General features: G+C 46.3%; 2 protein-coding genes across 5 annotated transcripts; both read left to right on the forward strand.

The window, feature by feature from the left end:
• Nucleotides 1–601: 601 nt before the first annotated feature.
• Nucleotides 602–7,184, forward strand: rlim (ring finger protein, LIM domain interacting). Of its 4 annotated transcripts, none has more exons than XM_014213367.3 (4): nt 602–758; nt 2,282–2,514; nt 3,359–3,484; nt 3,628–7,184. In XM_014213367.3, the coding sequence occupies exons 2-4, from the start codon at nt 2,346–2,348 to the stop codon at nt 5,466–5,468; spliced, it is 2,136 nt and encodes a 711-aa protein (XP_014068842.1). In that variant the 5' UTR covers nt 602–758; nt 2,282–2,345; the 3' UTR covers nt 5,469–7,184. The 4 variants fall into 4 exon arrangements, with proteins under 4 accessions (XP_014068842.1, XP_014068841.1, XP_014068844.1 ...); XM_014213366.3 differs by having other exon boundaries at nt 603–758; nt 2,279–2,514; XM_014213369.3 differs by having other exon boundaries at nt 605–758; nt 2,279–2,514; nt 3,374–3,484.
• A 1,081-nt stretch (nt 7,185–8,265) lies between these two features.
• On the forward strand, nt 8,266–11,240 carry glod5 (glyoxalase domain containing 5). Its single transcript, NM_001141494.1, is given in 5 exon segments — nt 8,266–8,521; nt 8,681–8,744; nt 9,151–9,339; nt 10,405–10,560; nt 10,719–11,240. Coding segments are annotated over 4 exon segments (540 nt in total). The 5' UTR covers nt 8,266–8,521; nt 8,681–8,684; the 3' UTR covers nt 10,854–11,240.
• The last annotated feature ends 501 nt before the right edge of the window (nt 11,241–11,741 follow it).

Below are 11,741 nucleotides of genomic sequence, written 5' to 3' on the forward strand. Positions count from 1 at the left end.
CAAAGCATGCCATTCCATGAGCGCAGCAATTATTTTTCAACTCGAATCAACAGCCACATCAGTCCTCCAAGACAATAAAATCATAAACAACACAGTAGGGCTGGCTAATAAGGTAAAACAATTTGGCTAATCTATACTTCCATACTTACAAGGCCTATTTAGAAGATCAAGGGGTATAACATTTATTGTAATGACTGTAATTGTGATAGACTTAGATGTTTTATGTAAAGATATAATTTAAACGCATTCTTATATGTAGTAGAAAGCGATGGGTTAGAAGAAGCCTACATAACCAACCCAGCCACCCCAGTCATAGACTGTTCTCTCTGCTACCACATGGCAAGCGGTACCGGAGTGCCAAGTCTAGGACCAAGAGGCTTCTAAACAGCTTCTATCCCCAAGCCATAAGTCTCCTGAACATCTAATCAAATGGCTACCCAGACTAATTGTAGTAGTAGTAGTAGTAGTAGCTACATTGGTCATATTGATGTTGCATTTATTATTACACCCTTAATGCATGCAATAATTTATCTGCTTTTGACAATTACACCTCTCACCACAGCATTGCGCTGCAGTCAAAGTACAGACCAAAAACCAACTACCGTCCTTCCGTTTCATGCTCCCCCAGTTTCCGGAAGATTGCTGTACAATGATGGAGAAAATTGAATCCTGAGACCGTACCCAACTATTCAACACAATTTCTGAGAATAAAACTACCAAAGTCCAAGATAACGAGTAACGACACAAATACAAGACAGGTACTGTGAATGTATGACATATTTAAATGTTGTTAACTAAAATATAAAGTGGGCTGTTAAATTGTGCTAACCTGTTAGCTAGCTGGCGGTCAGCTAACGTTAGGAGGTAGCGCTTAGCAAGCAGCTAGCTAACTCCCTAACTTTGGCGAAACGGCTTCGGAAGGTGTTAGCTAGCTGACTAGCTAAATCACCTAGCTAACTCATTGGTGTTGATTATAATTAGTTAGCTAGGTAACAACGTGAAAAACATTATATATATTGAAAAGGACCTTGTTAGCTAGCTAGATAGGTTAGATTAGCGTTGATTTACTGGCTTAGTTTCGTGTTGGTGACAATATGTCAGTCTTCCTTATGTCGTATAGGTAGGTAGTTAGCATTGTTTCGAGGTATTCATTTCCTTAATAGTTAGCTAACCAGTTATGAACAGCAAAAACAACGTAAAGTTGCTTCCATCTTGTACGCTAATAACGTTACGTGTATAGAAGATAACTTAATCATATAATTTTGTGGGTGTAAGTGGATGTCTATATTTAGCGTACACAAAAGGCATCAAAAGAGCTAGCAAACTAATTCCACAAATGACTGCAGTTTAAAGGTTTCTCGTTAGCCAATGTTAAATGGTCTGTTGGCCAGCCAAATGTCTATCATGCGCTAACTAGATAGCTACATTTAGTCTTGTCAACTTGAAATGTGTGCCATGGTCACAACTTCAAATCATAAAAGAATAATGTTGTTAGTATATCGTTAGCTAGCTATGGTTTTGCCACGGTAAATGTTGAGATGTAGCTAGCTAGTTAACAGAGTTGTTGTTTTCTCCATCTTTTAGATGCCATTTTCAGCCAGATGCTAAGGTTGTTAGCTAGCTAGCATGCTAATGGTTAGCTCGCCAGATTCCATTTTGTTTTTGTCGACTTTGGTCTGACTGGTTAGCTGCTGATTATTATATATATTTTTTTATAAAAAAACGGGACTCCGTTAAATAATGCTTTTAAAGGAGGTGACATTGTTGCATCAGAGTAAACGATGCACACCAAGCCAGGAATAATTTTCCTTGATATCCTGAAACGTCCTTATTAACTATAGTGTATTGAACGCTAGCTAACTTACTAGCTAATAAGCTGGCTAGTTAACCTGCTTTCTGCTATTTGTTGATGTCATTTCGGCCACGTCAATAACATCAATATGTGTGTGTTTTATTAATGTGCTGCATGTCATGAATCAGATCACCTGTCTGTGGCCATCCCCCACCTGCTGACTGTGTCAGTGTGTCAAAGATTTCTATTCAAAGCATTTCTATTGTCGACCCGGTACAGCCAGAAGAGGATGGCGATGGCCTACTTCTCTGAGCCTGCTTCCTCTCGAGGTTTCTTCCTTCTAGGGACTTTTTCCTGGCTCTTGAGCTCTTGCTTCTGCTTGGCTTGCTCATTGGGTTCTAGGCCAGGCTACTGTAAAAGCACATTTTGACAACTGCTGATGTAAAATTACATTTTGATTGATTACATTTGATTGATTATCCATAGCAGCTGGATCGTGGTGACTCAGCGATAGACAGCGTTTTATCTCCAACTTCTCTCCCTTCGACACCTGATGGAGGGCTCCGACAGTTCCGAGCCGGGCGCCAGTGACCAACCAGAGGCCCAGCGCAGGCGGCAGCGGGACCGGCTAGACCGGGAGGAGGCCTTCTACCAGTTTGTCAACAACCTGAGTGAGGCAGACTACCGGCTGATGAGAGACAACAACCTGCTGGGTACCCCAGGTAACTTGCTTTCCTTTAATACACCTGTAGTAACACCTGTTATAAACCTGTAACACACCTCATTAGACAACAACCTGCCGTGAACCCCAGGTAACTTATTTTCCTTTAATACACCTGTTATAAACCTATAACACACCTCATTAGACAACAACTTGCCGTGAACCCCAGGTAACTTACTTTCCTTTAATACACCTGTTATAAACCTATAACACACCTCATTAGACAACAACCTGCCGTGAACCCCAGGTAACTTATTTTCCTTTAATACACCTGTTATAAACCTATAACACACCTCATTAGACAACAACTTGCCGTGAACCCCAGGTAACTTACTTTCCTTTAATACACCTGTTATAAACCTATAACACACCTGTAACACTTCATTAGACAACAACCTGCTGTGAACCCCAGGTAACTGTAATACATATCTGAGGGTTAACAGAGCATTGTAGACATTGCTTTTCTATCTCATTTAAAAAGTTAGATATCTTAGCATTCTTTTTAATTTAGGGCTTTATTTCTCTACTGCAGACTGGGTTGAATTACGTTTTCGGTCAGTTTTTTAGATTGGCTATCGAAGGTTGTTGTCTCAGGTTTGAGTTTTTCTTATCATGCCACATCCAGGTCAGTGGGGTGGGCAGTATGTTTGGAGCATCCGCTAGTGGAACACCTTTCCTGGGGAGAGCAGTAAGAGGACAGGGCCTGTCCTGGTAAGTCTGGTGGTTCTCAGTACTGTCCTGTTGCAGTGTAAACAGGAGACATACTACAGCTTTATGGGCAAATACTTGGGTATTTACAGTACTAAATGAATGTAGTTAGTCAGTGTCTGTATACTAAGTTGTAGTTTCATCCCTCCTAGGTGAGATCACAGCAGAGGAGTTGTTGAGTCGGTTGCAGCAGATTAAGGATGGACCAGAGCAGCAGCAGCAGCCTAGCATCAACACCAGTGAGACTGGAGAAGCTACAGGAGGTAAGGCTCCTCTGTACTTTTCATTATGTCATTCAAGCAGAAATTCAAAGTTCGACAACTTTTAAAGATGGAGTCCTTAATGGTGAAATTATGACCAGTCACTGCAAACCATTAGAATGTTGATATGTTCTGTCTTCCATTAGAACTGGCAGAAGGTCCAGAGGACCCTTCTAACGGTGACACCCTCTTGGATTGGCTGAACACTGTCAGGCGGACAGGCAACACCACCCGCAGTGGTCACCGAGGCAACCAGTCGTGGCGGGCGGTGAGCCGGACCAACCCAAACAGCGGAGACTTCCGGTTCAGTCTGGAAATCAACGTTAACCGTAACCTGGCCGAGCAACAGGCCCGCGCGGAGGGGGAGGCGCAGGCGATGGAGGAGGCCCCAACAAGAGCACCTGGCAATGGGGTGGAGGTCCAGCCTGAGGCGGGGATGGTGGCGCCCATGGAGACAGGAGAGGTGCTGGAGGAACCAGTTGTGGAGGAGCTGGCTGTCATAGTGGAACCAGAAGCAGAGATGGAGCCAGAGCCAGAGGCTGAAGTAGAAGCTGAGCCAGAACTAGAAGTAGAGATGGTCCCAGAGTTAGTAGTAGAGGTAGTCCCACAGCCACCCAGCCCTGTCACCACCACCCCTCCTGTCTCCAGACCAGCCAGTCCCCTGGTGCAGGCCCCTCCAGTCACCCCGGCCCCCGCCCCTCCCAGCCCTCCCCCTGAGGAGCCTCCACGACGTGGCCAGAGACGAGCCCGCAGCCGTAGCCCCGAGCAGCGCCGGACCAGGGCTCGCACCACACGGAGCCGTTCCCCCCTCACCCTGGACCGACTGGACGGCCTCCCCCGCCAAGTGCCCACCGCAGCCACCTCACACAGCCCTGCCACCCAGGCACCCGCAGAGGGAAGCTCACGGACTCGACAGCATGTTCTGTCCCGGCAGAGCACCGCAGAGTACGAGGCCCAGTCAGCCGGAACAGGGTTTGACACAGGTTCTGGGAACGCCCCAGAGCCCGTTACTACCCCACCCCAGGAGGGAGAGGCCGCGGGCGGGGAGGGAGCAGCAGGACGACGTCCCCCCACCATCATGCTGGACCTGCAGGTGCGTCGCGTTCGTCCAGGTGAGTACCGCCAGAGGGACAGCATTGCTAACAGAACCCGCTCACGCTCCCAGAACTCCAACAACACCTTCCTGTACGAGAGTGAGAGGGGTGGATTCCGCAGGACCTTCTCCCGGTCCGAGCGTGCGGGTGTGAGGACGTACGTCAGCACCATCAGGATCCCCATCAGGAGGATCAGTGATGCAGGGTTGGGAGAGGCCACCTCCATGGCTCTGCAGACCATGATACGACAGATCATGACCGGCTTTGGAGAGCTCAGCTACTTCATGGACTCAGACTCTGACTCCTCGGACTCAAACCGTGGAGCTGGTAACCCCTCCGGCGCTGCCGACCTGGCCGAGGCGCTCAACACTCCCGAGGGGGGAGTAGCCGGCATGGCGGAGGGGGCGGAGCCTCCTGTCTCAGTGAGCGGGCATAGTATGGGAGGAGCCGGGGAGGCAAGGACAGAGGAGGGGGAGGGGGAGGACGGGATTGGTCTGGGTCTGGCCCCAGGGATAGGTTTAGGGGTGGGTGGCACCACCAGGGAGGGGCGAGCTCGGCCCCGTGCCCCCATCAGTTTGGAGGAACCAGGGTCACTACCCTTCCTCCGCCTTGCTCACTTCTTCCTCCTGAATGATGAGGATGAGGAACAGCCCAGAGGACTCACCAAGGAGCAGATCGACAACCTCTCCACCAGGAACTTTGGGGAAAGTGATGCTCTGAAGACCTGCAGTGTGTGTATCACAGAGTATGCTGAGGGGAACAAGTTGAGGAAGTTGCCCTGTTCTCATGAGTACCATGTTCACTGTATCGACCGCTGGCTGTCTGAGAACTCCACCTGTCCTATCTGCCGCAGGGCCGTGTTGGTGTCTGCTAACCGGGAGAGTGTGGTCTAACCTGGAGAGCTGGAGGACAGGGGTCAACGCTGCTCCTGGCAGCTCCAGTATATAACACCGTGTCAGTTCTGCAGGCCTTTCTCTAGTCAGACCATTTACATTGTTCATGTTTTTCTTCTTAAGCCATCAGTGAGTTTTATCCAACTGACATGCCGGTGTTTGGACGGACAGACAGACAGACAGACAGACAGACAGACAGACAGACAGACAGACAGACAGACAGACAGACAGACAGACAGACAGACAGACAGACAGACAGACAGACAGACAGACAGACAGACAGACAGACAGACAGACAGACAGGAAGGAAGGAGATGTCCTCATAGACTCTGTAGGAAGAGACGTGAGAAAGAGATGCAACTGGCTAACAGACCCCACTCTCCCCTACCTGTCTTACCCCAAATGGGACTCCACTGTCCCCACCTGACCCTGCTCTCCACCTGAAAGACTTAACTGCATTTATCAATACTCTGGAACGGCTCACAGACTGTCAGTGTGTCAAAGCTTGCTGAATGAGTTTTTAAGTTAAAACTGTAGAATGTTGTACAGGCTTTAATGGGGAGAACAAGATGTGACGGACTCGGATTCAGTTGGGAATTCTTAGCTATCAGTTTATTTGGAATCGTATTGCATCATATTCAGGACATCGGACCAATAGTACTGATTATTGATTATGAATTGTGTTGAACCGTCGTTGAGATGGGATGTAGGTATCTGTTAACTGATGCTAGTATGTAGTCTAACTCTAGCCCATCACATGAAGCATTGATCTGGCCTGTTTCTATTTCTGCCCTCTGACAGTGTTCCGTTATGACCTGGCCTGTGTACACAAAGCATATCACAGTATCAGTGGGGGTCTAGGATCAGTCCATTATTGGGGGTCTAGGATCAGTCCATATAATCTTATTCATTATGACCTGAAAGGGCCAACTGATCGTAGGTCCTCACTCCTACTCTGGGACACTTTGTGGATACGGCCCCTGAATGATAACGACAACTCCTAGTGATCCTAACCCTGTCACTATGACATCCTGTTGGTTCTGCTACCATATGACCAGGAAGTAAACAGAGGGCTGCGTTATGGCTCTGTCTCCACCACCCTATCTCTATATAGTGCACTCCCCATAGGACTCTGGTCAGAAGTACTGCTCTATATAGGGAATGGTGCCATTTGGGAATCACATTTATGGCTTCCATGTGGTGTTGCATGAAGGATCTGGATTTAGACCCCAGCCAGGTTAGACCCAGGCCAGGTTAGACCCAGGCCAGGTTAGACCCTGGCCAGGTTGCTGCTTCTGTCCTGTGTATAGGCCTAGAACTTCTACCACCAAGAGACGTCTTCATATCTGGAACACCAGTGCAATAACTACAAAGTGGGAAAACTGAAGAAGTGTAATATTCTAAACTTGTATATTATTATTTCTAAAATATTGTAGACTGAATATTCACAGTTAAAATGAAGACTTGTTCCCTTTTTAAAAAATGTGTTAAGCTTTTTATTTTCTAGAGCCTGGTTCTTTCTGTACATTCTGATAGCGCTGTTTGTTGGTGAGCGGTGGGACTGTAGGATGCTGTACGTTGGCTGATCACACAGACAGAGGGAGGGAGTGTTCCATGCCATGATGACACCACATTATTCTATAGGTTCCATGTGTTCTCACGGTTGCCGTCATTACCTCCTCCCTGTATAAATAAAGTTTTGGGTGGTTGAAGCTCTGTTATTGTTGATAATGACCAGTTGTAAATGAAATGTATGTCTTTCTGACAGTGCTTCCCTACTAGTCTGGCTGTCTTCATCAAGGCCTCCTCCTTCACTATGTTTGATGCGTCCCAAATGGCTCCCTATTCCCTATAGTGACTTACTTTGACCGGAGTTCTATGGGCTCTGGTCAAAAGAAGTGCATAATAAAGGGAATAGGGTGTCATTTTGGGTCACAGCCCAGTTCTGTATTTTAACAGGCTGTAGTTTAATATCCGTATGTTCACCAAGGGCACCCCTCTTTATCATGAAATACAGTGCCGTTGGAAAGTATTCAGACCCCTTGACTTTTGGTGAGGGGGGGGGACAATTTAATGTATTTTAGAATAAGGCTGTAACGTAACAAAATGTGGAAAAAGTCAAGGGGTCTCAATACTTTCTGAAGGTGCTGTGTATATATTGGGGTGCTTTTAAGTGGATTTTTCCCAGTTGTATACGTGATAAATACCACCTTCCCACTTGGTTATGAATGCAGCATGAAAGGCATTGCATGGTCAATCAGATATTTGCATTGGCCGTGCATCATTTACAGTGATATGGCCTATGCATGTCAGGGCATTCCCACCCAAGATGTTTATAGCTAAACCAAGATAGACCACTGCCCGTTGTTTCAAACGGGAATGAATTACTCGTAGTGGGCAGAGCCAAGCACGAGATAGAGATCCTATTGCTGCGTTCTAGCTAACATTTGCATATTTCCGTTAGGGAACGCCTATTGTGAGTGTGTGCATTAACTCAATTTGCCTCTGCACTCCTAAACAATGCCATTGTTTTGTAAATGTTGGCAAAGGGTAAATTATACACAACTTAGTCCACTCTGTTTCGTTACATATTTTATTTTTTGAAAACTGTATTGAGATCAAATGTTTCATCTACGAGAAAATTAGCAGAATGTCGGCCAAAATCCATCTAGTTCTCTCTTCCCCCACTGCTGGACACTGGGCTTCCTCACAGCACCATATTTGGTAGTGAGCAGAAACGCCAAACGGATGCCTCAGGTATGTAGATCCGGTGAAATATCTGTCTCATTGTTCTGTGTTCATTCTACTTGTGCTTTTGCCGAGCAGCGCACAGCTGTTGTGAAGGAAGTTCATCAAGATTTCCATAACGTTTCTCACGAGTGTCGCAGTGTTCTAATGGACTGTCTCAGTGCTAGAGGCGTCACTACAGACACTGGTTCGATTCTCGGGTTGTATCACAACCGGCCGTGATCGGGAGTCCCATAGTGGCGGCGCATAATTGGCCCAGCTGTCGCCCGTGTTAGGGGAGGATTTGGCTGGGGTTGGCCGTAATTGTAAAATAAGTGTTTGTTCTTAACTGACTTGCATAGTTAAATAAAGGTTAAAGAAAATAATGTGGTAGGCAAAATACTCTAGCAATTACGGTATTATGGTCAAGGCAATAAGAAGGAAGTGAAGGATTAAATGTCATCCATTTCTTTTCAACTCTACAGAGGAATGATGGCGCTCCGGACTTTAGGTTGTCACTTGGGGCGTTTTCAAGGGATTTACCGCCAGGTAAAACCTGTAGAATAAAACGAATGTCACCTGTTCTAAAACGGAGCTTCAGAATAGTGCCTTGTCTTTGGAAGACACTATTACTAACGAGGGGCATGTGTAGTCGTCTACAGTACAACTTCTGTATTAAATTGTAAGCTATTAACTTGTATTTAGAATGTGTAATTCATATCGAATTCTACAACTCTAAGAAACGACACCGCTACAGTGGTTTCGGTTTACCGATTTACCGTGATTATCCGAATACAGTTAAGCCCAGATCTTGATTGAATTTATCATAGTACTACTTCATTTGACCACGTAGGGACGCTGTCTACACGTTCATGTGAATGTATATATTTTTTACATGCATGATTTTTTTTGCACACCTACATTCACCCACCTGTCTCTGGCCATGTTGTCCCAGCTACAGCCCCGGTCCTGTGGTCTGGCTGTGTTGGGGGTGCGGGGGCTACCTGTGGTGGGGGTGAGATGTAAGAGCTCCGGCCCTGTACAGGTGAGTCACATGGACCACCTGGTGTTGACCGTGAAGAGTGTTCCAGACACCTGCACCTTCTACTCCTCTGTCCTGGGCATGGAGGTCATCACCTTTAAGGTACATTCTGAGTACTGAACACAAACTGCATAATCAATGATTAGTCTATTGATCACTTTTACTGAGACATTAATTATTCTACATTGGATAAAACATAGGTTGTCAAAATGTTTTCGCTAACAGCCAACAAGGTCATTAAATAAATCATAGATACACTCCAACTGGACTGTAACCATGTGGAAAAACCCCAGCAGATGGTAGCCTTGAGCAGTCTCTCTTCTTAAAACCCCAGCAGATGGTAGCCTTGAGCAGTCTCTTCTTAAAACCCCAACAGATGGTAGCCTTGAGCAGTCTCTTCTTAAAACCCCAGCAGATGGTAGCCTTGAGCAGTCTCTTCTTAAAACCCCAACAGATGGTAGCCTTGAGCAGTCTCTTCTTAAAACCCCAGCAGATGGTAGCCTTGAGCAGTCTCTTCTTAAAACCCCAGCAGATGGTAGCCTTGAGCAGTCTCTTCTTAAAACCCCAGCAGATGGTAGCCTTGAGCAGTCTCTTCTTAAAACCCCAACAGATGGTAGCCTTGAGCAGTCTCTTCTTAAAACCCCAGCAGATGGTAGCCTTGAGCAGTCTCTTCTTAAAACCCCAGCAGATGGTAGCCTTGAGCAGTCTCTTCTTAAAACCCCAGCAGATGGTAGCCTTGAGCAGTCTCTTCTTAAAACCCCAGCAGATGGTAGCCTTGAGCAGTCTCTTCTTAAAACCCCAGCAGATGGTAGCCTTGAGCAGTCTCTTCTTAAAACCCCAGCAGATGGTAGCCTTGAGCAGTCTCTTCTTAAAACCCCAACAGATGGTAGCCTTGAGCAGTCTCTATTCTTCTTAAAACCCCAGCAGATGGTAGCCTTGAGCAGTCTCTTCTTAAAACCCCAGCAGATGGTAGCCTTGAGCAGTCTCTTCTTAAAACCCCAGCAGATGGTAGCCTTGAGCAGTCTCTTCTTAAAACCCCAGCAGATGGTAGCCTTGAGCAGTCTCTTCTTAAAACCCCAACAGATGGTAGCCTTGAGCAGTCTCTATTCTTCTTAAAACCCCAGCAGATGGTAGCCTTGATCAGTCTCTCTTCTTCTTTACCCCCAGGGTAACCGTAAGGCGCTGTGTTTTGGGCAGCAAAAGTTGAACCTGCACCAGGTGGGTCAGGAGTTTGAACCCAAGGCTCTGAGACCCACCTCAGGATCAGCTGACCTCTGTCTCATCACCTCCACCCCCCTGGCTGCTGTAGCTACACACCTACAGGTGACACACACAGCTGCTACACCTCCAAGTTATCTACTACATTGTTTCAGTCCTCCACCTGAACCATATGGATGGACAGGCTGTCTTCCAGTAGGTTGCTGTTCTGCCATATCCTGAATGTCCCTGTGTGACTGTCTCCATCTATTTGTCACCTGCAGGCGTGTGGTGTGGAGATAGAGGACGGTCCGGTGGAGAGGAGTGGCGCGGTTGGACCCATCACCTCTCTCTACTTCAGAGACCCAGACCACAACCTGATAGAGGTCTCTAACTATAACCGACCAACAAAGGACTGAGGCCTTAAGTCAACCTCTAACTACATGTACAACCAACAGCCTTTAGCTAAACATCTACCTTCAACAGACCAACAGCCTTTAGCTAAACATCTACCTTCAACAGACCAACAGCCTTTAGCTAAACATCTACCTTCAACAGCCTTAGAACAACAACTTAACTGCAGCAGAACAACAAAGGACTAAGGGCATTCTTATATTTTGTGTTTTTTGCTTCAGCCAACTTATTTGTCTTTTGGCAGGAAGATAACAGTAGTTAGACTGAAGGGTTATTGCTAAGGTAACCCTTAGGAGGACAACAACGTAGTTCCTACGTGTCATGTTTTGGCCTAGCCAGATTTGTATGTTAGCCAATTCCTTTGTTGTTTGGGGTGATGACATTACTCGTTTAAAAAAAAAAAAATGAAAGCGGCAGAATAGTTGTTTGAAGCAGAACCATATCTACAGTAGGTCAGTCTGCGTCGATTCAGTATCTACATGGAGTATCTTCAACTTTCTGGTCAGTCAGCGTTGATTCAACCAACCAAAGTCAATTTTTAAGATGTAAATGTAGCATTACAGATACTATCATAACTAAATGCTGTAACTCTTAACTCCAGCTGGCCCTGTTTAGACCTGTTTATTAATGGCTCTTGCCAGTCCACTCTGGTACAGAGGCTGTTCAGTTCATATTGACGACATGTAGCTACAGCTTGTTGTTTCAGCTAGCAGGACTAACGGGTCAGATGGTGTCAGCAGGCAGGCAACCCCAGGGCCTTATTACACACTGTATGCATCCCAAATGACACCCTATTAACTATATAGGTCATTAGTCTTGACCAGGGTCCATTGGGGTCTACAGTAGTGCACTATGTAGGGAATATTGTTCCATGTAACAGTCAGAGGGTAAGT

Source organism: Salmo salar, chromosome 09, assembly GCF_965601325.2.
Source record: "Salmo salar chromosome 09, fSalSal1, whole genome shotgun sequence".
NCBI lineage: Eukaryota > Metazoa > Chordata > Actinopteri > Salmoniformes > Salmonidae > Salmo > Salmo salar.

Coding starts and splice junctions, on each gene's coding strand:
- rlim (XM_014213367.3), top strand. CDS start 2,346: ATGGAGGGCTCCGACAGTTCCGAGCCGGGCGCCAGTGACCAACCAGAG. Junction 2,515..3,358: donor CAACCTGCTGGGTACCCCAG/GTAACTTGCTTT, acceptor ACTAAGTTGTAG/TTTCATCCCTCCTAGGTGAG. Junction 3,485..3,627: donor GACTGGAGAAGCTACAGGAG/GTAAGGCTCCTC, acceptor GTCTTCCATTAG/AACTGGCAGAAGGTCCAGAG.